At 39.0% G+C, this 24587-nt stretch overlaps 5 protein-coding genes, 1 long non-coding RNA gene and 2 other non-coding genes across 13 annotated transcripts; 3 read left to right on the plus strand and 5 right to left on the minus strand.

Annotated features, from left to right (window-relative positions):
- Positions 1 to 266: 266 nt before the first annotated feature.
- Positions 267 to 2530, minus strand: LOC144032150 (uncharacterized). Its single transcript, XM_077539852.1, has 2 exons — positions 2090 to 2530; positions 267 to 1981 (listed from the first exon to the last, which is right to left on the minus strand). Exon 2 carries the CDS (start codon positions 1968 to 1970, stop codon positions 1026 to 1028), a length of 945 nt encoding a protein of 314 aa, XP_077395978.1. The 5' UTR covers positions 1971 to 1981; positions 2090 to 2530; the 3' UTR covers positions 267 to 1025.
- Positions 2531 to 3083: 553 nt separating this feature from the next.
- Positions 3084 to 8141, minus strand: LOC144032145 (uncharacterized). Of its 4 annotated transcripts, XM_077539844.1 has the most exons (3): positions 7741 to 8141; positions 7179 to 7406; positions 4408 to 4541 (listed from the first exon to the last, which is right to left on the minus strand). In XM_077539844.1, the coding sequence occupies exons 1-3, from the start codon at positions 7910 to 7912 to the stop codon at positions 4537 to 4539; spliced, it is 405 nt and encodes a 134-aa protein (XP_077395970.1). In that variant the 5' UTR covers positions 7913 to 8141; the 3' UTR covers positions 4408 to 4536. The 4 variants fall into 4 exon arrangements, with proteins under 4 accessions (XP_077395969.1, XP_077395967.1, XP_077395970.1 ...); XM_077539843.1 differs by lacking the exon at positions 7741 to 8141 and having other exon boundaries at positions 3084 to 4541; positions 7179 to 7247; XM_077539841.1 differs by lacking the exons at positions 7179 to 7406; positions 7741 to 8141 and adding an exon at positions 5096 to 5532 and having other exon boundaries at positions 3084 to 4541.
- Positions 8142 to 8653: 512 nt separating this feature from the next.
- LOC144032142 (uncharacterized) lies at positions 8654 to 12185 on the minus strand. Its single transcript, XM_077539836.1, has 2 exons — positions 11655 to 12185; positions 8654 to 11028 (listed from the first exon to the last, which is right to left on the minus strand). Exons 1-2 carry the CDS (start codon positions 11845 to 11847, stop codon positions 9989 to 9991), a joined length of 1233 nt encoding a protein of 410 aa, XP_077395962.1. The 5' UTR covers positions 11848 to 12185; the 3' UTR covers positions 8654 to 9988.
- A 370-nt stretch (positions 12186 to 12555) lies between these two features.
- Positions 12556 to 16336, plus strand: LOC144032153 (uncharacterized). The gene is made up of 4 exons (XR_013287695.1): positions 12556 to 12844; positions 13772 to 13862; positions 14245 to 14417; positions 15023 to 16336. It is a non-coding gene; the product is annotated as an uncharacterized LOC144032153 (long non-coding RNA).
- Positions 13553 to 13688, plus strand: LOC144032307 (small nucleolar RNA SNORA31). The gene has a single exon (XR_013287771.1). It is a non-coding gene; the product is annotated as a small nucleolar RNA SNORA31 (small nucleolar RNA).
- On the plus strand, positions 14459 to 14594 carry LOC144032313 (small nucleolar RNA SNORA31). Its single transcript, XR_013287777.1, has one exon. It is a non-coding gene; the product is annotated as a small nucleolar RNA SNORA31 (small nucleolar RNA).
- LOC144032152 (general transcription factor IIF subunit 2-like) lies at positions 15791 to 20741 on the minus strand. 2 transcript variants are annotated; one of them, XM_077539854.1, is made up of 9 exons: positions 20566 to 20741; positions 20077 to 20150; positions 19846 to 19870; positions 19522 to 19660; positions 17871 to 17930; positions 17240 to 17321; positions 16895 to 16994; positions 16482 to 16625; positions 15791 to 16189 (listed from the first exon to the last, which is right to left on the minus strand). In XM_077539854.1, exons 1-9 carry the CDS (start codon positions 20632 to 20634, stop codon positions 16067 to 16069), a joined length of 816 nt encoding a protein of 271 aa, XP_077395980.1. In that variant the 5' UTR covers positions 20635 to 20741; the 3' UTR covers positions 15791 to 16066. The 2 variants fall into 2 exon arrangements, with proteins under 2 accessions (XP_077395980.1, XP_077395981.1); XM_077539855.1 differs by lacking the exon at positions 17871 to 17930.
- Positions 20742 to 21220: 479 nt separating this feature from the next.
- On the minus strand, positions 21221 to 23614 carry LOC144032146 (GPALPP motifs-containing protein 1-like). 2 transcript variants are annotated; one of them, XM_077539845.1, is made up of 8 exons: positions 23405 to 23614; positions 23214 to 23337; positions 23044 to 23133; positions 22654 to 22903; positions 22313 to 22477; positions 22109 to 22210; positions 21787 to 22001; positions 21221 to 21434 (listed from the first exon to the last, which is right to left on the minus strand). In XM_077539845.1, the coding sequence occupies exons 1-8, from the start codon at positions 23481 to 23483 to the stop codon at positions 21368 to 21370; spliced, it is 1092 nt and encodes a 363-aa protein (XP_077395971.1). In that variant the 5' UTR covers positions 23484 to 23614; the 3' UTR covers positions 21221 to 21367. The 2 variants fall into 2 exon arrangements, with proteins under 2 accessions (XP_077395971.1, XP_077395972.1); XM_077539846.1 differs by having other exon boundaries at positions 21221 to 22001.
- Positions 23615 to 24587: the final 973 nt, after the last annotated feature.

Genomic DNA, 24587 nt, shown 5'->3' on the forward strand with positions numbered 1-24587 from the left:
TGTGTTCTTGTAAAGACAGACTTTTTTTTCTTGGACAGAATATTCTCATAACATTGCACCCCCCCCACCCCCCGATTTTTCTTTGCCATAATGTTTAAACAAAAAAAAAAAAAAAGGCGACTTTTTATATTCCTATGGTAATGGCGGTGTAGTTGTTTTTTATTTGGCGATGAGGACGTCCTTGGAATAATTCTACTGATGATGTCTATTCTATAATGTACAAGTCAAAAGTTTAGACACAGTGTTTACTGAATATTTCACTTGCATGTATGTTCCAGCAATCATTTGATTTTATTGCAGTAGGCCTACAACCCATTTGAATAGACAAGGTGTTCTTTATACATTACAAAGTTTGTAAATAAACTGTAAATGATGTAATAGCATCCATCACATCATCCTGAACTATGATACATAATTTACATGTGCTTGTGAACTTCATTTTGGATGGGAGTGCACAATTGTCTCATCCAGAGACAGTGTATGATGTGACAACATAAGAACATTAAATGCAAAAATTTACATGATAAAATATTTAATTAAGAGTGTTAGAATATTAACTCTGGAACAATTCAAAAATATGTTTGATAAACAAGGCGGAAGGTGTTTTTTTTCTTGTATTTCACACATTGAGGCATTGCTGTGTTGATAATTGAGCCGTGCTGGTCTAGTCAGTCCTCATCTGTTAATCCATAATTGATTGCTGTAGACAATAAGGCAAATGTAATAATTGCATTAAAAAAATCACTAGAATGTATGTTCCTCTCTGTATTCTAAGACTACAGTGTGTAAAATATATAAGAATACATGTATTCACACTTCAAAATGTTTGCTTTGTTCTTGTTTACTGCAAAACTGATGTTTATGTACAGCACTTTGTATACAGCAATGCCTGTTCTTAAAGCGCTTTATAAATAAAGTTGAGTTGAGTTTTTTAAAAAAAAGTATTGTGTCCAACAGGAACTCAGGTGACTGAAATGAACTGATTATATCGCTTGCAAATAAGCTTTGGGTTTTGATTCAACACATCACATCCCTCCAGTGTGTGTTCTTATGTGTGTTATCAAACTTCCCTTAACAGAGAAACGTTTGTTACAGAAAGGGCAGGTGAACGGTTTTTCCCCTGTGTGTCTTCTCATGTGATTTTTTAAATGCGTCTTTTGAGAGAATCTTGTACCACAATCTGCGCATGCAAAAGGTTTCTCACCAGTGTGCGTTCTCATGTGTTGAACCAATGTGGAACGAACAGTAAAACTGGTTTTGCAGACAGCGCATGTGAAAGGTTTTTCTCCAGTGTGTGTTCTTGTATGCGTTCTTAGATTCTCCCTGCGAGGGAAACTTTTACCGCAAATTGAGCAGGAAAAAGGTTTCTCGCCAGTGTGTGTTCTCTGGTGAACAACCCATGCTGAGCGATCACAAAATATTTTGTCGCAGATCGAGCAGGAAAACGGCTTTTCGCCGGTGTGTGTCCTTGTGTGTGTCGTCAAATGGGCCTTCTCGTAGAATGCTTGACCGCAGAATGAGCAGACAAATGGTTTTTCCCCTGTGTGATATCTCATGTGTCTTTTCAGATTCTTTTTGTGGCCAAAAGTTTTGTTACACTGAGAACATTTCAAGGGTTTGTTCACAGCCCCTTTCAAGTGTTCATCATCAGTGTCAGGATAGTGTGACGTTGTGTCATCGCTATCTAACAGTGGCGTTAGGAGGCTGTCTGCTGTGGATTCTCCGCAGTGATCTCCATCGCCTTCAGCTGTCATGTGTTGACTCGAGCTGCTACTCGGAGGTTCTGTCCCTCTGCTGTGCTCACTCGGGCTTTTGTCTTCATCGTCTTCACCTTTCACGATGACATGAATCACCGGGAAGTCCAAACTCTGAAGCTCCTCTCCCTCCTGACTGATGCAATGCTGCTCCTCTTCCTCTTTCACACAGGGAGGATCTGTGAAGCAGATCCCGATGCCATCACCATCATCCATTGCATGTATGGCTGTAAACGATGGCATATCTCAATATTAAAAGTGACGGTCATCTAGTGGTAACATGGCAATGACATATCAAAATGGCAACAAAGCAATGTAGTAAAAAGTAAACAAACCTGCTGTAACACAACTTGAAGCTTTTCGACAACAGCGTCCGTCTGACAGTTCACGTTGTCGCTTGTTTCAGGCTTGCATTCGGTATCAACAGCCGCAATTGGGCTCTCAAAATGTGTACTTCTCGCATTTAAACGTCCGCTGTCGTCTTTTCATCCAATCACATCACTTTACACTCACACTTGATCTCCGATTAGCGATGTGATGCTAACTTCTGCTTCGCTGTGTTAGCGGCTAGCATGCTAAGCTAAACAGGAGAAACTTCGAAGTGATTAGATACCCGTTTGGATGGACTATATTAATTATCAAATTTCCCTCAGCCTGCTAGACAATAGAATTACGCACTGCAGTGAGAACAAACTCTCTGCTGACCGCAAAAACGCGGACCGAACCATAACAATAATAGCTGCGTCTTTTTTTTTTTTTTACGGCAGCTGAATATGCAGCGCACTGGGTACGGAAACTCCACTTGGACAAACTTGAAACTAGGCCAAAGTTGATTCGTTCCCATTACAATTACTTTCGCGTGGCAAAAGCTCCCCACCCAAAGGTTCCGCTGGGGTGGGGGGTGAGAGAGTCATTTGGAGGCTTTTAGGGAATAGGGGCAATATTCTTTACACGGGATATAAAGTTACTTGTAATACATTACATAACAATTAAATGCTTTAACTTAAACTGTATATAAAAATTTAACTTAAATGGATTTCATATATTGTAGAGTTGCTGTTATTACATGAACAGGTGGTGAGTCTCCAGCCAACAAACAACAAAAAGTCAAATAAAAAAAAAAGAAAAAAAAAAGACACATTTTCCCTCAATAGATTACTATTTAAAAAAAAATAAAAAATCATGGTGATGATTACTTTCTCATCGCAACATACTTTTTGTATTTGGTGGTGAGCTATTAAGATATTCCTAAAGTAAAATATGTATCTTGGCTTGATAAAGGTTGGGAAACACTGGCTTCAAGGATAGGAGAAAAAACTGAAGACATCATTGACTGTGAAACATTTATATTTTAAAAATGCAACATTGGTTACACTCGTTCCAAATAAAGTGATGTATCGTGAGTTTCAATCACTTTCTTGACACAAACTTTTTCATTTTAGCAAAAGGTTTTAGCAAAATTGAATTTGTTTTCCTCCATAAAGAATAAAACAGTAAAGAAAACAATGTCACACTGGTTCCTACATCACAGCCTATTTTAGCAGATCACATGTATAATACAAACATAGTATATAATACAAACATGTAGTCAGTTCAATTCCTCTTACATAATTTACTATTATGTACTGTACACAGTACACTCTTATCACTTTTGTTTTGTACTAATGCGGAATCTTCTGAAGCCTTACAATGTACGGAACACTTATCATGTAGCTATGGCACAAACTTAACCTACAACATTGTTACTTACTGTGTGTTTTCATGTGATTATTCAATGAAGAATGGTAACTAAAGCTTGTATGGCAGGTGGAGCAGCTAAAAGGTTTTTCTCCAGTGTGTGATCGCGAGTGTGTTATCAAATTTGTCCTTTGAGTGAATCTTTTGCCACATTCTGAGCAAGCAAAAGGTTTCTCTCCCGTGTGTGTTCTCATGTGCTGGACCAACCCGGACTGAACTCGGAAATTTGCATCACAGACTGTGCAGGAAAATGGCTTCTCTCCAGTGTGTGTTCTTGAGTGTGTTCTCAAATTTCCCTTTCGGGAGAATCTTTGGCCGCACACTGAGCAGGAAAAAGGTTTTTCACCTGTGTGTGTTTGTGTGTGTGCTACCATGGATTCCTTTCGAGAGAATCTTCTATTGCAGATTGGACAAGAATAAGGTTTTTCCCCAGTGTGCGTTCTCATGTGTTTGGCCAACAATGCACGCACTCGAAAACTTGTGTTACAGATAGAGCAGGGAAAAGGTTTTTCTCCAGTGTGTGTTCTTGTGTGTGCTATCAAAGTTGTCATTTCTGATAAGCCTTTACCACAAAATGTGCACACAAAAGGTTTCTCTCCTGTGTGAATCCTCATGTGTCTTATCAGATTTCTCTTGTTGACAAAGGTTTTGTCACATTCAGAACACGTCAAGCATGCATTGTCACTGCGACGTATAACATCACCCTTCGCGTGTTCATCATCAGTATTAGGAGAGGGTGATGTCATGTCATCGTTATCTGACAGTGGAGTTATAAGGCTGCCTACTTGTGATCTCTTATCACATTCACTGTGTTGAAACTGTGAGGAGTGAGGCTCATCTTCGTCATCTTCACTCTTCACCACGACACAAATCACCGGGAAGTCCATTGCTGGAAGTTGCTGACTAATGCTGTGTTCATCCTCTTCCACTTTAACATGAGAGGGATCCGGCTCCTTGGGCTCAGGTGGAACCTCTATTATACTGGACATTTCTGCTGGTCTGATCCCGCCAATGTCCTCCACTGTTGGTGCTTTGATGTAAGATGTCAAACTGGAATGATAGCAAAAACAAATATATCATCATCATCATGAGGATTTAAATTTGAAAATTAAGACGAGATAAGACAAGAAATTCGCTAGTGTTAGAAGACGAGTTGCCGATCACAGCAAAAATAACTAGTGCCTAAACCAAGGGTGGACAATTCAAGTATGGGTACAAATTGTCACAATAGCCCTATACTTTCTTGGGCAAAGGGGAGCCACCTCAAATTTGCTACACTTGCTAAAAATGTAACAGGAATGCACAGAAAAAAAAAAGTCATACAATGGATAAGGTTCACCTTTTTAAAATTGGAGGGAGGTACGTATCGTAACCCCCCATAACTTTTCTTAGGCGTAGCGGAACCACCTCAATTTTTTTTTATACTTGCTGAAACTGATCATGAACACAGGAAAAATCACGTGGGTTCATCTTTTTAAAATGGGAGAGGGTGCATATTCTCATAGGGCTTCTGACTAAACAAATCAATGTCTTCCGAACGCATTATCCGATTTTCAAAATTCTTGGTGCGATGTAAACACCACAGTTAGCAAGAAGTTACACACCTGGCGATGATTTCGTCATGTGTCGGGTCCGTCACATTTTGAAAATCGCTGTTTTCCACCCCACTTTATGCACATTTAATGATGAAGTAGAAACATAAACATTTACATTAGACAGACATGCTCTGTGTAATTTAACTCGAGGCTTCTTCAAACTAAAGTCCAGTGGTTGATATTTACGCTCGTTCTTTTAGTTCGAGAAAGTTCCTCGTCGGACTCAGACTGTTTTGCTAACTTCCGCGTTTCTTTGTTTGCGGCCAGCTAGCAGGGCAGGCCACGCTATCTTGAGGAATTTCTGACTGCATCTAAGCGAATTTATCCAAACCGAGTATAATTAATGATGTTCGTACGATTATATGAAACAAATATTTGTTCCGAAAAAAAGTGCAATAAGACGATTTGACAACATGGTCTGTCTTGTTTCAAGCGGCTATGTAGCTGAGTCAATACTATCTACGGCAACGTCACTTGGACAAAATAAATATTCAACAACCAGCTACTCCGAAGATTTGTGGAACACAGCAGTGACGCTGGTGATAGTTTGGTTTTATTTCTATTATGTGAAATTACAACGAAACACAAAAATACGTGCACTTTTAATTTTATTTTATATCCACCACTTTCTTCATTTATTTCTACAACTTGTGGTGTATAAGAGAGATGCTATCCAAGCATTTAATTATGTCTTTTCTCAATGAAGAGCACAATGAGATATTTGAAGGGGTATAAATTTAATGTATACATCACATCATAACTTAGCAGACCGCATCTACAGATCAGCAGGCCTGGGTTAGGAACTATGTACATGGTACATATATATACTGTCTTTGTGTTAATACAAATGCCACATCACTACTTTGATAATAGCTGTATTTGGATTGGAATCACTTCATAAATTTTGCCATTTTGTAGTGCTGTTCAAATTTCAAATATGCATTGAGTACAATGACAGTACATTATACCACAATGCATGAATAACTCAAAATATATCCCATATTTTTTGCTCATAAATAAAGTTGAGTTGAGGTGCCAATGTTAAAAAAAAGAGAAAAAAAAAGAAAAAAAAAGGAATACAGAACAGCGGGGGAAAAAAAATCATACAAATTTACAGTTTTCTTTGGATATTTTTTTGGGAAATACTCATTTGAAAAACAATGTTGATTTTTATTATTTGTTAAATATTTATTACAAATCTCCACTAAGTATCGCTGATCTGGTATGTTGTATTTGTGCAACAGTAATAAGCTAATTAACAGTGCCCAGAGTATTGGTCACAAACTATTTTTCTTTTGTTGATGACTGATGAGTCAACTTAAAATCACTACAGTGTGTAGTGTTTCCAAAAAATAGCCATTAACTTTTTAAACCACACAAACTTGAGCAGAAGCACTTTCGCCAGTGTGTGTTCTCATGTGTTTCCTCAGTGATGAGCGATCACGGAAGGTGGCGTCGCACACCGTGCAGGAAAACGGTTTCTGGTCCTTGTGTCTTCTGATGTGAGTACTCAGTGCTGAGCGATCACGAAAACTCGTGTGGCAGATTGTGCAGGGAAATGGTTTCTCTCCGGTATGGGTTCGGGTGTGCGCTATCAAGTACTCATTTTCCGAGAATCTTTTGTTGCAGAATGAACAGGCGTAGGGTTTTTCTCCGCTGTGTGTTCTCGTGTGTCTAATCCAAGTTGACCTGTGAGGGAAACTTTTACCACACACCGAACAGGAAAAAGGCTTCTCGCCAGTGTGTGTCCTCATGTGTATCATCAAAGAAGCCTTTCGGGAGAACGTTTGACAACAAACTGAACAGGAAAAAGGTTTTTCTCCTGTGTGTGTTCTTGTGTGTCTAATCAAGTGTCCCTTTATAGAGAAGGTTTTACCGCAATCCGCGCACATGAAGGGTTTGTCACTCACGTGACATCGCATGTGTCTTTTCAGATTCCTCTTCTTTCCAAATGTTTTGTTACATTCAGAACAGTTGAGTTTTTTCATGTCTGTGTGACAGATGGTATCACTTTTAGACTGTTCATCGTCGGTCTCATGAGAGTGTGATGGTGCACTGTCGCTATCTGATAGTGGTGCTAAGAGGCTGTCACCTTTGGATCCTCCACAATGGTCTCCATCTCCTTCATCATCATTACTCTTTACAATGACACGCTTCAGTAGTATTTCCTCTTCCTCAAGTTCTTGAAGCGGTTCTCCCTCCTGGCCGATGGTGTGTTCTTCCTTTTCCTCTTTAACACAGGGGGCCTCTGCCTCTGGTTCCTGCTGCTCCACCCTGGAGCTCAACTCTTGCTGCTCAGTGGAGAGGTCTTCACTGACGACTGCAGGACACAAGAGGACAAGTATGGGCAAGCACACTGATTTGGAAAAGTCCAGCCTTGAGCCTACCCTTGCTTAGCATAACAGAAACGCAACACAAGACAAGAGACGGGGAAAACTCATATTTAGTTGGGTTGAAAAAAAACAAACATGTATTGACATCAGTCTTGAAACTTATGATAGATGTGTGACATTTCCGTTATTGTTGACTCAACATATTCATACTCGATTAAATCATGTATATGCACCTGTAAAATCTAATAATAGTCACATCGATTCGTACATCTACCAATTCATCAATTATATATTTCATAAACACGTGAACGGAGGAAGTACCTGCTCTGGTGAAAGCATCCAGTAGTTGACGTTGTCGCCGGTTCTCCTCTTTTGTTCGACAAAGTTCCTCCTCGTACTCTGCTATCGTCCTTTCAAACACGACAAATATTTCTTCCACGGCCGCACTGAGTCGCTGATTCAGCAACGCTCTCAGCATTTGCACTTTACACATTTTCACAGGATCGAGCTCAGCTTTAGCGACGTGTGGCTAAATTCCGCGCCTATCTTTGTTCGCAGCGAGGACACTTAAAAAGCATGAGAAGCTTCAATGTAACACGGAACCGCGTTTATTGCGACGTTGTTCGACAGAAACGAACTGAAATAACCTCACAAGCACGCGAAGATAGGAGCACTGTAGTTGATTTATCAGTTACGCCATTTTGTTTGGAGCAACCTGAAGTTGGAAAACTAACTACGGAAAGACCACTTGGACAAAAACAGTATTTTCGAAATACTTCATACACCAAAGGAGGTAACAGTATTTTTATTTTACCATGAATGTGAGCGTCGGAAGTTAGAGTGATGGAGGAAAGAAGCATTGAAGGTGAAAAGGAATTAAGGAAACAAGGATGTGTGAATTAGGGGAAAGGGAGCGATGAAGTAAAAGAAAGGAAATGATGGAAAGAAGGGAAAGTATCAAGGATGCAAACATGATGGTTTGAAAGAAAGGATGGAAGAATGAAAGAAAGAGGGATATGGACGAATGGAAGCAAGAAAATTGAGGAAAGAGGAAGGATTTTAGAATGAAGAAGATTAAAGAATAAAGCAAGGAAGGTGTACTGTACAATTGATGTACAAAACAAGGTGTCCTCCATCCTCTTTGTAAAAAAAAAGAAAAAAAAAGTTTTGCATTCAAAAATAATACTAGCATGACAAACATCTCAGATGACGCACAAAAATGACACTAATCAACTGAATGAAAAATCTTCATTTATTTGATAATGTTTTGTTTTTCCTTCAGTCGCAACATTAAACTACAGTACATGCAGAGATTGGGGGGCAAACATTTTCACCTTTTTTTTGTCATTTGATAGGTATTGCTGGAGTTTTGAAAAATTAAACAGGGCTCTCTATTTCAGAGTTTGTACTCTTGTTTGACAATTACTAAGATTATTATTTGGAGAGAGATCATCTAAACGACAGTTTGGATGTAAACATTGTTAATTTGCAAATGACAAACGCGTGTTGAATTTTTAATGATGCTGCATGATGCATATTTATAGGATGGTGTTAGTTACATAATAGCTCAGGTTAGGTTGAAATTTAGTGGAGACTTGACTCAGACTTGCTTAATTTTTGACAACTTGAGACATGTTTGAAACTTGAAGGTTTCCGTGATGAGACTTTCTTGTGACTTCCACATACGCTAATCATAAATTGCTTGGGATATTTCACCTTCAAGTTAAATTTCAGAATGAAATTAAAATGCACTGTAACCTTAAAAGGTGAACTTAATCTGACCTTGTCAAAACTTTTGAATGCACGTGTACAACCATCTCTTAATGAGGAACCGGACAGTGACATTCATTACACTGAACACAGTTTGACGTGCATTGAAAAGTTTAAAGGTTATTGTGAGTTTTAGGTTCATACTTAAATTTCATGCCATACTTCATATATCTCAAACATTTTTGTGTGTAGTGTAGTTTATGGGTGCACTTCATACAATCGGTGACACACACTGTCAAATTGCCTACATGCAGCAGTGACCACAAAACAAAATGAAAAGTCTTTTTTTTTTAAATTTTTTTAAACAAGGACTGTTATTATCAGTTTGTGGTATGCCAAGTGAAACCACTTTTAACAAGTTAAAATATGCGATCTCAATGGAATTTATCCCCAGCTTTTGGATGAATCTATTTGCAGCTTTTGTACTCTTTCTGAAATGTCCCAAGATGGCGCTAAAGCCCTGTCTAATAGGAACATTGGTGTCAATGAAGTAAGTTGAAGTAATAAATTTAGTCTGACTTGTTAGTGGAAGAAGTTACGTATGTGTGCACTTTAGTTGCATTCTTTCATAATCAAATTATCTGTAAAACATTTATTTTGAAAGGTAATTGTTGCCAGATTGATTTGAAATTGTATTCAAGTTGTGGGATCAAAGTTTGGCATATTTACAATTTAAACTATTAATATTGGCAATTATTTTCAGGGAGTGCATCAATTGTTCACAATTTTTCTCTTAAGTTCAAAATGTTCATGAATTGCATGTGAAAGAGCTTCTAGTCTTCAGTTTATTTACAGTCCTTCACGGACTGCTGATGTTCTCCCCAGCACACTTGTGTCTGTCAACCTGAAACTTGTGCATAAATCTTTTATCACACACACTGCAGCCAAAAACTTTCTCCCCAGTGTGTGTCTTCATGTGTGTTGCCAAAGCTGAACGAACCCGAAATTTTCTGTTGCACACGGAGCAGGTGTACGGTCTCTCACCAGTGTGCGTTCTTGTGTGTATGATCAAGCTTCCTTTCTGAGTGAATCTTTTGCCGCAAACCGAGCAGGCGAAAGGTTTTTCCCCAGTGTGCGTTCGCATGTGTATCATCATTACGGAGTGCACCCGAAAACTTGTGTTGCAGACCGAGCAGGTGAAAGGCTTTTCCCCAGTGTGTGTTCTTGTATGCGATATCAAATGTCCCTTGTGAGCAAATCTTTTATCACAAAACGGGCAGGTAAAAGGTTTCTCTCCAGTGTGCGTTCTCATGTGTGTAGCTAGAGCGGAATTATCACGGAAACTTTTTGTGCAGAGTGAGCATGCATATGGTCTTTCTCCTGTGTGTGTTCTCGTGTGTGCCACCAAACTCGCTCTCTGAGATAACTTTTTGTCACAAAGTGAGCAGGAAAAAGGTTTTTCTCCTGTGTGGCATCTCCTGTGTCTTTTCAACGTGGAGTTGTCGCTAAAAGTTTTGCCACAATCAATGCATTTAAGTTGTCCACTGTCGGTCTGACACCTCAGATCACCTTTAGGCTCATTGGCAACAAGATCGTGTGATGACGTGTCGTCGCTGTCTGATGGCGAAGCTAAGAGACTGTCTGTTCGGGATTGCCATTTCTCGCTTGGGATGTGTTGACGCGATGAGTGTGGCTCGTCTTCATCTTCACTCTTCACATGGACAACAGTCAATGGGAACTTGGCAATGTCAGCCTCCTCCTCCTCCTCTTTAATGCAAGAGGGTTCAGTGTCATCCTGATCCTCCCTTGGGCTCCACTCTTGGTGCTCAGAGAGAAGATAATCTTCACTGGAACTTTTTGCAGGTCTACCTCCACCAACATCCTCCATTGTTTGAGCATCTACAACAAACGTCAAAGTGTAATATTAAATATTAATATTGCAATAATCAATCAGCATTATTTACCGGACTATTTACAGACTTGAGGTCCAGGCAGTGCTGGGATTAAATATGACTTCAGACTGCATTTCATCCATATATTTTCTATATCTATACTGCCCATATCCTCATTAAGATCACAGGATAAGATGGAGACCACTGTTTCTCAGCCCCGGTCCTCGAGTCGCCCTATCCAGCCTGTTTTCCATGTTTCTCTCAGCCAACACACCTGAGGATTGTTATCAGGCTTCATGCAGCGCTTGTGTTGAGCTAATCGTTTGAAACACCTGTGTTGGCTGTGGGAGACATGGAAAACAGACTGGATAGGGGTACTTGAGGACTGCGGTTGAGAACCACTGATGGAGACCATCGAAGTGTTTTTTGTTTGTTTTTTTGGTGGAGGGGCGGTGTACACCCTGGACTGATCGCCAGCCAATTGCAGGGCAAATATTCATCATGCCTCATCCATTGATTCCATTCTTGGAATCACTTCTTCCACATTGATTCCACATCCATTCACGCTTATAGTTTCAGGGTAAAAACACAACCAAAAGTTACGGAGCAAGTAAGAGTAAGAAGTGAACCAACCTTCTCTGTTTGATCCAAACTGAGGCTTGAAAACAGCGTCCAATATTTGACGCTGTCGCTCGTTCTCTGCTTTTGTACGACAAAGTTCCTCCTCGTACTCTGTCATCGTTCTTTGGAACACTACAAACACTTCGTCAATAGCGGCACTCAGTCGCTGATTGAGCAACGCTCTCAGCATTTGCACTTTGCACATTTTCACTCGACAATCACAACATTCACACTTCAATCTTTGCTTTAGCGATGCGCTGGTAACTTCAGTGTTTCTTTGTTTGCAGCTAGCAAGCTAAGCTAACTAGAGGGAGTCTTAAGCGACTTAACGGCAGAAAAACAAACAAACAAAAAAAACACGTTTTACAGTGTTATACGAAAATAAATACAACCGGGATACAAAGTAAATAACGCTGCAAGTGACGCACTAACGAAGACATGCCGTTGTAGCTAAATGAGCTAGCCCTTTCTCTCGTATTGTTTGTTTTTGTTAAAGCTAATGTTCACCCTCGTCCCTTCTTTCCTTCTTTTCTTCTTTGTCGCTTCGCGGCTTCTTCTGGCGTTTAAAGGGCGGTATACAAACTGGATTAGCGCATTACCGCCTCCCATTGATTTACAATGATTACTGCTTTTGCTTACATGCTAAACAAAGTTCAAAGTTAGTTTGCGCGAGATCTCAGAGGGGGTTCACAGCAATTGTAAAAAAAATAAAAAATAAAAAATAATCCACTTTGTTTTTTTAACTTGTTAAAAAAAAGTGACCACCCCGCCTCTTTGGGGTTGAAATATTAATACACCTTTTGTGACTCTGAAAATTTTCAGACACATCTCATATGATAAAAATTGAAAGTCTGTATAATATTTAGGAACAGAGTTTTTAGGTTCAAGTTTTCCACAGGAAGTCGACGTTACGTCACAAGCTGCCATTTTGTGGTCGAGGAGACGACAACTGTATCGCAGTGAAAAAGGCGAGTGCATGCTGAGTTGGCAGCATATTTTTCGGCGAAATCGTAAAAAACATCACTTTCCAGAATGTCGAAGATGCGCTGCGCCATCGATTGTTTTGCCAGTAAAGCAAAGCAGTTGGAGAGGAGGTTTGACGGAAAAAGTACTTTTCTCTTGCTCCGCAAATGCCCGACTTGGTTGTGACGGGCGACACGTGGAGTCATGTACATCGTCACAGGTTTCTCGCTTGCTTGATGGTTAGTATGTTATCTTTTGTCGAGAAACTGTTAAGAGAAGCGTCTTATTAAACTGAGTGTCTGTACGATATTTTAGTTCAGCATCACCGTGTGTTAGCCAGCCTGCTTAGTTTGTTCCATCCATTCTGTAAAGCGCGTATCCTCACAAGGCTCACAATACAATTTTATTTTACTGGTCACTAAAAATGAAAACGTACCTCAATGTTACAATGTCGACAAATCGAATTCGATATGACTCGAGAGCAGCACCGCTAAACTGATTGTGGAATGGCCTCGTGGCTGGCTGACATGTGCTCGTGTGGCTAATGCTAACCTACTCGTAGCTTGAGAACATCCTCGAAGTTTTAACTATAAGTGTCGATGTTTTAATGTTTTTCCCTCTCATAACGTGTATTCGTGGAACTTTAAACGAGCAAATAAACCGAGTCTTGGAGTCGATGAATTATTGGCCTTGTATTCAATTTTGTAATCATGGCCAAAACTAGATAGCAAGTTTAATACGGAATACGCCAATTTATTTGAATATACTAAATTATTTTATGCACCCTCCCCCAACCCAGCCTCCACAGTTGTGCATATGCAATTTGAGGACGTGGATATTTCTGATGACTGATAAATTCTTATATGCTGAATTTGCATGCAAGTGTACATTATAAAACCCTGAACATTACACAACGTTGATGTAGTTCAGTGCCATTTTGACTCTTGCTGCATCTTTGACAGCCTGGGCTCTCTTTTTGTGAGACATTCTGGGTTAAATTTTTTTTAGATGCAACAATAACTGTCCCTGCGCTTTCTGCACACCTGTCTTGTGGTGTATCGGATTGAATAGGGGACTACAAATTAACATTGATACCGGAAAAATGTGCTTGGCAAACTTATCTGACTGAAATTTTGACATTGTCTTATTATTTTTATTTTGCCCAGGGTCAAAGGAAGACTGGAAACAGAATGATTCTGATAGTGTTCTCCTACTATTCGTGGGTGTTCCGAACAGATCTCTGCTGCAAAAAAATCTGTAAGTGATTGTAATATCTGTTCATTTATTTAATATTAATAATTGACAAACCTATCAACTCAAAACAGGATACCACAAGATGCTCCTTGATTCACTTCCACTAGTTCCTTGGCACCAAGATGACATATTATAGCTGCAAATACTTTGATTGCTTTGGTTGGAGTACAAAAACAGTGTTATGAGTCACAAATTCTGCACCAGGAATAAGAGGGGTTGACGTTGACTGTTAAACTCAGTATGATTCTACTTTAACATTGTGATAAGTGTGAATCTCAGCTGCATCGTTGACAGCCTGGGCTCTTCGGGGAAAAAATGAAATTTCTGATTATGTCAACTCCTTTGATCAAAATACCTACATCCCATCTGTTGTCTTTTTGTCCAGTGTTAGGGAAGAGAAACAGGATCAACTATTCTACATTGCGGCAATGGTGGAGAAAGCTGACGTCACCAAACAGCCACTGAGTCTTCATGTTGGTCTGAGGGAAAATATGTTTTAGAATGTTGTGCAAGTCTCGATGGGGCCAGATCGACCAGTTCCACTTCAATTCCCATCAGGTCAGTGCTGGTTGTCTTCCCAAATTGGGCCACGCTTTGTGATGCATCCACTGATAGACCTGAAGCAAGTTGCATTGGCTTCTAGGTTTGCAAAGAGATGCAAAACTAAACTTTCCTCTTGCTTTCTGACTGCTACACTCTTACTTGGCAGCACAGTTTGAATTGGGGAATACAGCTTCAGGTTATACTTCTCTTTCTCTGGTCTCTTCAAACATTTGTTATATCTGAGGTGTCATTTGTGTATTTTGCCCACATTTGTCATTAATTTGTGTAGACTGATTTCAGTTGGCATCTGTAGAGTCAGTTCAAACATTTCAGTTGGGGCAGAATCACAAATTGGACATCTGTGGGTTGGGTCTGTGCACCTTTTCAAATGCTGGTTGTAAGCATTTCAGTGTGGTGCTTGGGCCAAGGCAAACTATTTAAAAAAAAAAGAAAAGAACAAAGCCCTCTGCTTAAGATTTCTCATAGATAAGTTGTAGATATTTGCACCGTCTGGCAAAAAAAAAGCTCATCTTGTTTCTAAAGCTCCTACTGAGCAGTTTTATCTTTGGCTGTGAGGTTTATTACATCAGTGGTTATTCACTCTGTATGCTTTCTTTCAGGAGGAATGTGTCTTCTGGTAGGACGAAGTTGATGTTACCACCTGTGACAGCCTGGCAACCCCTCTACCCATCAAAATTTCCACCTTGCCCCGACTTGGATGCAGTGAAGCTGAAAGCTCATTTTGCAACCCCAGTGTTCACGCAACCCAAGAAGTGACCAAATGAGAGGGCTATTTGCTCGGGGAAGCATGCTATTAATTAAAATTTTAAACGTGTTAACTAGCAGTCTGACATTAAGCCTTTTTGGTGGCCTTGTATATTCATCATATACAACCTCTAGCAAAAAGTATGCAATCACCAGTCGTGGACGAGCACTCAGATGTTTTATTCTCAGATAAATATATAATCTTTATTTCCCTGCACTTGCTTTATAAAAGTAACATATCATTTGACGTGATAATCTGGTGATGAAATTAACTTTGCATCCTTTTTTTTTTTCTTTTTTTTTTTCTTTTTTTTTTTTCCTTGCCACCATTTCTGTGGACTCGCTATTGCTGGTATGAATATGTTAAGGCTAGGGGATGGGTGCTTAGGCTAGCTGAAGTTAGCAACATCACGCTAACCTCAATTCATGCCCCTTTATGCAGTCTTGTGCGCTTAAAAGGTGGGTTAGTCTTTGCTCATTTGGTCCAACTGTGCATATTCGGGCCATTTTTATTAGTATTACACATTTTGTTGTTACAGGGCAAATGGGCACCAAGTATTGGAACAACGTAAAGGTAAAAAAAACACACACATAGAGTAAGGATGAGATGCTTACTACATAAATTGAAATAAAATCATATTTATTGCAATTGGTTTTAAAATTAAAACTTTAAAAAAATCAGCTAAGCTTAAAAAAAAAAAAAAAAGTAAAAAACTTAAGGGGCAGCGGTGTGTCACCGTGTCCATCATAAGCCTATTAAAACTCCCCCCCCAAAACACAAAATTTACAAACATTTCCATAGTTTGTCACACGCAAACCTGAAGGGTTTGGAAACCGAGGTTCCATGGTACACTTGATGATGGGGTAGTCCCCATCGGACCAAATGTTGCCCATTTGTCCTATTCGTCTGATTTTTCCTCGCCTTGATAATGTCGATATTCGGGCTTTAGCTCCCAAGTGTTCTTATGTGTCCCCTTCACATTGTAGATGCCAATGTCACGCAGGATTTCCTTCAGGTAAATCTGTGAACAAGAGTCATTTTTAGAAAATACTACTAGTCACGCAGTAATTGTGTTCAGTTACCATTGTAGTGAGTACAATTAAAGCTGGAACTGTTTGCAAGGTGTACCAAAGTATGTTTAAATAAACAAAAGCAATGAAATGTTAAATGTTGTCTACTGCACTTTATCAAACGTAAATTTCCATAAAGTTGCCAAGTTTGTGTACAGTAGCAGTTTTTCATCTGTTACTGTGGGCAAAATATAAATAAATGAAGCTAAAATTAATACTATTATTTAAATAACACGGTCTTACCACAGGCTGCTTGGTAATATCCACCAGGTCTTTGATGTTGTAGTATTGGTGCTTCTCAAAAGCAGAAAATAACATGTCCAGCACCTGCTGCTTGTCCGCTCGTGCTCTCTTGCCCTCCTCCTTCTTTTTCCTCTCATACTCCATCTGACAGACATGAAGCAGATAAATATTTATTATCCAAGTCAAAATTGCGATGCATGCATATGCCCAAATTGCTAGTAACGTTGGAGGTAATACAGTATGAAAATATACACCCACAAGCTACATAAGGTAAGATGCACCAGTATCATTTAAAGTGATCTTGTTTAAGAGCTGTAGCATCATTGTACAAAAGGTGGGCGAATGATTTCACAGGTCTTGCATTGCCGTCATGAGATAATATGAAAGCGGACAAACGTGAGATCTGTTCTTACATTGTACGCGTGGTTAGCCACAGGTTTGTAGTTGTTGGTGACTGCTTTAGTCAACTGTTGTGACAGACGGATCGGCTTGGTGGACTCTTCAATTTGTAACCTATTTCAAGATCAACATGAACATTTTGTTTTGGTTTTTGTGCAAAGGTACAATTGAAGACATGCAGCCAGTGGAAAATATTCAAACAAGAGAAGCAATACTTGTAATAAAAATTCTCAGTGCAGCAGTATTGAAAGTACAATATAAGCACTTAATCATAGCACATTTCTTAAATGTGGCATTTTTTTTTATTGAGTAATATACGTTCTAAATTGAGTTTCACATAGGACACAAGCCACTCTCACCTCTTGAGCTTCATATAGCCTTCACTTACTGCTGGCCTGCAATCTGCTCTCTGCACCACAACTCCCTCCAAGGCAATTTTATCTGGAGGGGAGTAAAAAATACATATCACAACTTAGTCCATAGTTTAGTTTTTTTTCCCTCCTTAATTTTCTTTATAAGAAACCAACAGACTAATCCCATCTGTTGAATACTGTATTAAAAATAGAGCTATTGAACAAGCACTTGGTGTTCACCGTCTAGCAATTACAGAAGTACAGTAGTTCTTTTAGTCACCAACAATCCCATGGTGCATTCCTTTAACTTTTATTTTACTGCAAGTACTGTAAATGTGAAAAACCTGTTTCCAGTATCCCTGTTACACAACTTGACATGTATTGTGTGTATACCTTTGTTTTACACAAACATTCAATTTGTAACATACAATATTAATAAATAATCTACTTAAGACACCTTGTATTTGACCTTTGCATATAAATGTTTGGATCACAAAGCCATGAAAATCTATTTCGAGTTAGGGTGTGCATCTTCCGGGGTATATCATTCATCGCAACAAAAAATATTGTCATTTTATGATGAAAAGTAATATCACTCGTTTGTTTGTGTGTGATTCACCCAAAATGGTGAACTCACCTGGACCAGCCCCTGCCCCCGAACCTGAGCTGCCACCATCAGATCTTTCTTCTGATTGGCCTACAGGGGGGAGGGAGGGATGGCATAAAAAAAAAAAAAAGTATATATCGGGATGGAAAATAAGAGGGAGGAAGGGATTGCACAATCAGAGCCACTCCCAGGGTTTAGTTGTACACGCTTTGTCGCGGGGAAAATGAATTTAAGTGAAATGTGTTGAGCACACCAGCGCGCAAACACCAGCAAAGCAAGCACGCTCTCACAAGCAGAAGTACATAAACCCTACAACAGACGGTGCAGCCCAAATACACAAAAGTGACACTAGGCAAGATCACTGGCCACAACATTTGTACTGCCACATCTAATTATTTGCTGTGGTAGAGCTGTCTTGCAGGATATTAAAGGTTTCTAATAATTGTTTACACAGCTTGTTTTGAAGGCCGTACCTAATGAAGTGTCCTGTGAGTGCACTCCGATTTACAGTAGAAAAATCAACACTACACTTCTGCTTTTGCTTCTATTTTTCATGAGCTCAAAAGACTGGTGACAAGGTGGATTTCTCTCAAATATTGTCCACAAATCTGTTGAGATGTATCCACCTCACTAGTGTGGCATGACAAGAATTATTACACAGGTGTGACTTATAGGTTGACCGCAATAAAACGGCATTCTAAAACATTTTACAATTTCACAATTTTACGGTTTGGGAGGATCCAAGGGTGTCAATATTAATCACCCACCTAAAATAATGGCCCAAGCAATTTTTTGAAAAACATAACCAAATACTAATTTTATTATATTTATATATAATTTTATTTCAGGGATGGAACTGAATAATCAATTTAACTAAAGATGTAGTTTTGATGCATGACATTTTCTACCTAGAAGCAACCGACTGTTCGGGAAATTCCCGATGACCACCACGCCCCTGGTTTCATGCAACAAGAAAACATAACGGTCTTCTGAGGGAAGCTGGAAACTACAATGTGGCCCGCCACAAAAATTTGTTCGACAGCCCTGCTATACATATGCAGCTCTTTAACTCATTTCAATGTTCCTTGGCACCAAGATGCCTCAAGATGGCGCCAAAGCAATACTTTATATTGGTCAAGTACTTTGGCCTGAGCACAAAAACAACCCATGGATGGGTTTTCAGCAATAAGGTAGGTTCCAAAAGAACAATCAGTAAATAGGTTGAATCCAAAGGAAAGCTTATTATTATCAGTTTATGAATAAGGTTGCCTTAAGTAAATGCTCAAAGTAAACATTGCTTGACATATATGCTGTTAAAAATACATTTACACTCTCGTGAACGCCTTGATTCAAATTATTGCAATGATGAGTGGCTGACAAGAACTAGCATAACTAAATAAATTTATATAGACCATCAAAATGGTTACTCTCGTTTTCAAATTTCCTGTCATTTATTTCCTCCAAGGAAATCACACAATTTGGGAGAAACCACCGAGAGGTCACATAAGAGCAAGCTTTGTAGGCAAGACTGCATGGAAAGCCAGCAAACGCGGGCACCTTCACCAAGTGGAGAAACTTACCTTTGTACTGTAGAGCAAACCAGTATTATTTTTCAGCAATTCAGAGAAAACACCAACCAGCATTCCGAAGTCAAGCTCAAAGAAGAAGAAAACAAGCTCACCCGATGACGTCTCCGTGAATACTGCCAATGTCTGACCTCCCACTGTCTGCATTGTCAATGGGTGTTCCCGCGGAGCAGACACTGTCTTGTCTTCTATACCCTCAATCACAGTCAACTCTTCATTTAAAGTAAAAGACACCTGTAAGTTACATTTCTGTTAAAATTTGCATTGCTCATTTATAACCCACCCAATTCATAGTACAGTTAGACTGTACAGGGAGTGATGACTAAGATGAAGGCCAGGCCAACATATTCCACTAGGATAACTACCCAATAAAACAGTTGCAGATGGTTGTCATTGATAAACAGTAGTATGGTTCTTACCTCTGGTTTCCCTTGGTTTCCTTTCCTTGAAAGAAGAAAACAATGATTGTGTTAATAAACCAGAATAAAAAATTGCAACTTTGTAAAATTAAATAAAAGGAAGCCTTACACAGTTTAATCAGTAGAAATGATCTTAATCTCATTATGTCATAAATATCAAACATAAATGACCAGAAGTAGCAAATTAAAAACACAAGCTTTTATTCTCCTTGCTGTTATGATTACACATACTTGGAGATTCTGAGTTTTCCAACTTCGCCTCTTCCTGTGGCCTTTTCCCATTGATGAGAGAGGTACTTGGGCACCTGCGTTCAGAGTCAGAACGCATTTGTTTACTTGATGCATTTCAAGAGAAGCTGAATACCCCACACATAGGCAATAAACCGCTTAACAATTGATATTACCGAAAAACATACAACTATAAGTCTTGGAACTAAAACTATTGGTACAAACACGGTACAACTACTAATCTTAATGTTATGCTGAACAACCACGACTAACGACATGAAGGAGAAACGTTTAGTAAGTTTTTATTATTATTGTCGTTCTTGTGATGTGTTACAAAGACCTCGCCTGAGGTTAAATTTTATATAGAAATATTGTATACTCGTTTCGTTTAAGCCACCGTTGCGGCAGCTACACTAAAGACACTAAAGCCAGTTTAGCCTTGGATTTGTAGAAGCTGGCCATTATTTCGAAAACCTACATCGATACACATACCTTTACAAGCCAGACGCCCGTATTTAGTTTAGCGCCGGTTAAATCAACTTCTCCTGCTTTCTCTGACATCGTAGTTTAGCTTTATTTTAGATTTAGCAAGCTAGCTATTTGTTCAAAGTACCATGCACAGGCATACTACGCACTACGGTGCCTTAGAAGGTCCAAAACTAAAATATTTTACGGTGTGTGTGTGCGTGGGGGAGTGTGAGTGTAAATATCTATATTTCTCTCTCTCTCTCTCTAAATATATATATATATATATATATATATATATATATATATATATATATATATGTGTGTGTGTGTGTGTGTTTTAATGCATTTTCATTTATTAAATAGAATTGAAGACTTATAGATGTCAAATAAGCATGATGAGTGGAAGGGTTAGCCCTGGTGAACGAAGTAACTTTTTGACACAAAAACGCCACCAATTTCAGTGAAAACATTTTGATTGTGCATGCACTCACACACAACTTTTTCACATCAGGGACAATGTAATCAAATACAGAAAAGAATGCCAAAAATAATTTAATACAATAAAACGGAACACTTATTAATTTTTTTAAATGGCAAACATTTATTTTCTTAAAATGGCAAAAATCAGACGGTAAGACGACAGATCTGTCACTCACCCCCGGCAGACATGACATAAACAGACAAGAAAATGCAATTTTATTATGATGGTCAATGGTCATATATACCAGAACTATAATTTCAGATGTCTGTGGCTGATTTTGTTTTGACTACTTTGTGATTAAGTCGCACTTCAAACAAGTTCACTTTCTTTATGTTTACCCTATTCCTAAATTATTTGATGTGCAGCATTACTCCAATTTCCACTTCTCTTTTCTTCTAAAAATAAAAAGGACCTGCAAAAAATAGTTTACACACACACACACACATACACACATATATATATATATATATATATATGTATATATATATAATTTTATTTTTGATTTTTTTTTTTTTTTGGGGGGGGGGGGGGGGGGGTTAATAACACCAGAACAATTTTAAACTACATTGGTTCCATTTTAAGTAATATCAGAGTTGGACGAAACATTATTTACAGTCAAATAATTTTCTATTAACTACATTAAACTAATAGTATAATTTCCTGGAAAACTCCACCTGCTCCCGGAGCTTATCTTCCAAATAATTGTCCATTTATAATTATGTATTATTGTGTAGACAAAATTTCAATATAAACATTGTCCTTACAGGAACATCCTATCGTTGCTGTGGGAGAAGCGTGTGTTCAGTTCCTGAGATTTCTTCAGCAGACGCTTTTTCTGCACATCATCGAAGCGGTTGACCTGCAGGTCAGTTTCCCGGTCAAATGCTCTTCTCTCCGCTGGCTTGTCCCCCACCTGCTTTGCTTTCTCTTTCATGTTCTTTGTATGCAAACTCATCAGAGATTCTGAGCGTTTATTTTTCTTAAATCAAGAAGAAAGTGTTACAGATTTAGCATGAATATGAACATATACCTTGTCAAGTACAAGATTATAAAATACAAAGAACAGTGATTGTTGGTACAACTTACATTATATTTGGACACCTTGTCTGCCATTTCCAAATCCTTTTGAGAGATTTGTGCCACAGAGTCTTTCTCAGTCTCACCCCTTTTCTTCTTCTCGAGGCGCTCCTATTGTTCAAGAAGAAACTCATTACTGTGTTAAAATTATGCTGCAAATATATACATGTGATACTAATAAGTCAAGAATGGCAATTTGTTGGCTTTTCCTACCCTGGCCTTGCGTTCTGTGTCTGCAGGTGTATCGGTCCAAATGGACCGGTCACCCTTCTCCGGACCAGACCTCTTCTTGAAAGTGCGAGCCCCCAATCCAATGTGTTGTAGTTCTGGTGGAAGCTCTGTCATCCAAGTCTCTCGGCTTGGCGCGACAGGAGTATCCTAGAAATGCAAAAATATACATTTGCACCAATGTAGAGAGTAAAGCTGCACTGTGCTTTCTGTATTTTAAACACGGACAATTTTTCACAGAACTTTTGTGACTTTTGCTAGACTTAAGAAAAAAATAAAGACTGAAAAGTAGTTACATAAAAGTTATAAGAAAATGTTGGACTCACCACTTTTGTCAGCTTGTCTTTCATTATTTGTGCCCTGCGTTCAATGTCCAATGCCACTGTATTTTGAACTGGACCATTGGATGGCATGGGTCCAATAATAACCTCATCCTCCCCTTCGCTGCTGAAAGAGTCAGCCTTGTAGCCTGGGGGTAAGGCAGGTCCTGGAAAACCCTCTTCATCACAGTCATTGTCATCATTAAACACTGCACTGCGGAAACCAGGAGGCAAAGCAGGTCCTAGCACAGGTGGCCTGAAAGAAAAGTTAAGATACAACTTTCCCCAAAAACAATTAATCTAACTTCACACAGGCTAGTTCTTTGCTACGTTAACTGTCATCACTAGTTACTGTACTCGTTTGCTTTTCGTGCATTTAAGACATTCGTCGGTCACCTCTCTGGTGAACTCTGTTTCTTGCCAAAACCTGGTGGTAATGCTGGTCCAAAGAAGCCGTCATCTTCTTCGGCCTTTGTCTTCTCCACTCTTTTTAACGACAAATGTTATGTATTGTTTATTTTCATTGTTACGTTTATGTATGCCGTAATCTCATGCGATTTACATACTCTGCATTTTTGTCTTCAGGCGCATGTCCCGTCTTGACTCTTTTGACGATCACTTCTTCACTTTCATCCGACGAGCTGGACAGTTCTCCTCGTTTAAAACCAGGAGGCAAAGCGGGACCGGCAACTAACACGAATCACAAAACCACGATGAAACTGACAGGGATTTAACATTGTATGTCCTGTATACTCACATTCACGTTCATCATCAGAATCGTCAGCATTTTTAAAGTTAGGGGGCAAAGCAGGTCCTATTGAATTTTGAGAGGCCATATTGGCACCGGTTAACACAAACTGCGCTTTATTCGCTTTCTAAGATTTGTTTTAAGTCATTACTCTACATGTAAAATACTACACAACATTCAGCATCTAGGTAGGTAGACATTTTGAGCAACACTACGCATGCGCAGTCTCTTTTACTACACAGGATGTTGCCTACAAGAATGAGAGTATTGTCAATCGTAGTCCTTGTGATTGCTACGATTGCAGTTCAGTATGTATAGTTAATAACTCTGTCATATGGGTAATGTATCTGCTTCGGCTAATTTCGTATTGTTCGGTGTTTGTTTAAAATTTGTGACTGGACTGGAAACAAGGAAATGTTTATTTTGAAAGTATCACCCGGAAACAGTGTTATTTCCACTTTCTGTCATGGTGGAAATTTGCGGCTCATCTACGCCTTCTACATTACAGCGCTGCACATTTAACTCATTCACTGCCTTTGACAAGTATACTTGTCAATTGTATTTTTTAGAGCGGTGCTAAATGGGGGCGAATCTGAGCATGCTCCACTGTAAATATCAAACTTGGAAACAACTTTACTGATGCCCAACCACCGGTAGATGACATCATTGCCCCATTTTATAGGAAATAAACACAGTTTCAGAGTCCATGGGAGAAATGGCTGTATTTTGGCAAACCTACATTTTTCTGCTGTCAATTATAAAAGAACGGGACGGGACAAAAAGTAGGGAGTCTATTCTGTTATTTGGTAGATTCGGTTTATATATAATTATTGAATGTAATATCACGTGAGTATTGGAAATGTAAAAATTTTCTATAATGACTGGCAGTGAATGAGTTAACAGTATTGGGTCTGTCGGTCTCCATTGTATCGATATGTGCTGTTATTTACGAATTACCTCAAAATTGCACTAGTAGGGCCGAGGGCATGGTACATAAGAGATAATTTACAACTAGTTAGAGCCTGAGTTGCTTGACGACTTGCAAAAATAACCGCCATCTTTAACCGCGACTAAGTCGTTAAATTCTTTCCCGATTCTGACACAGATTTTCGAAACATTAGACATGCAATTATGAATGATACATACAGGACACGCGGTGATTTTAAAATGGGGGCGGGGCTTTCATAACAGG

The sequence above is a fragment of the Festucalex cinctus genome, chromosome 12 (assembly GCF_051991245.1).
Source record: "Festucalex cinctus isolate MCC-2025b chromosome 12, RoL_Fcin_1.0, whole genome shotgun sequence".
Classification (NCBI taxonomy): Eukaryota; Metazoa; Chordata; class Actinopteri; order Syngnathiformes; family Syngnathidae; genus Festucalex; species Festucalex cinctus.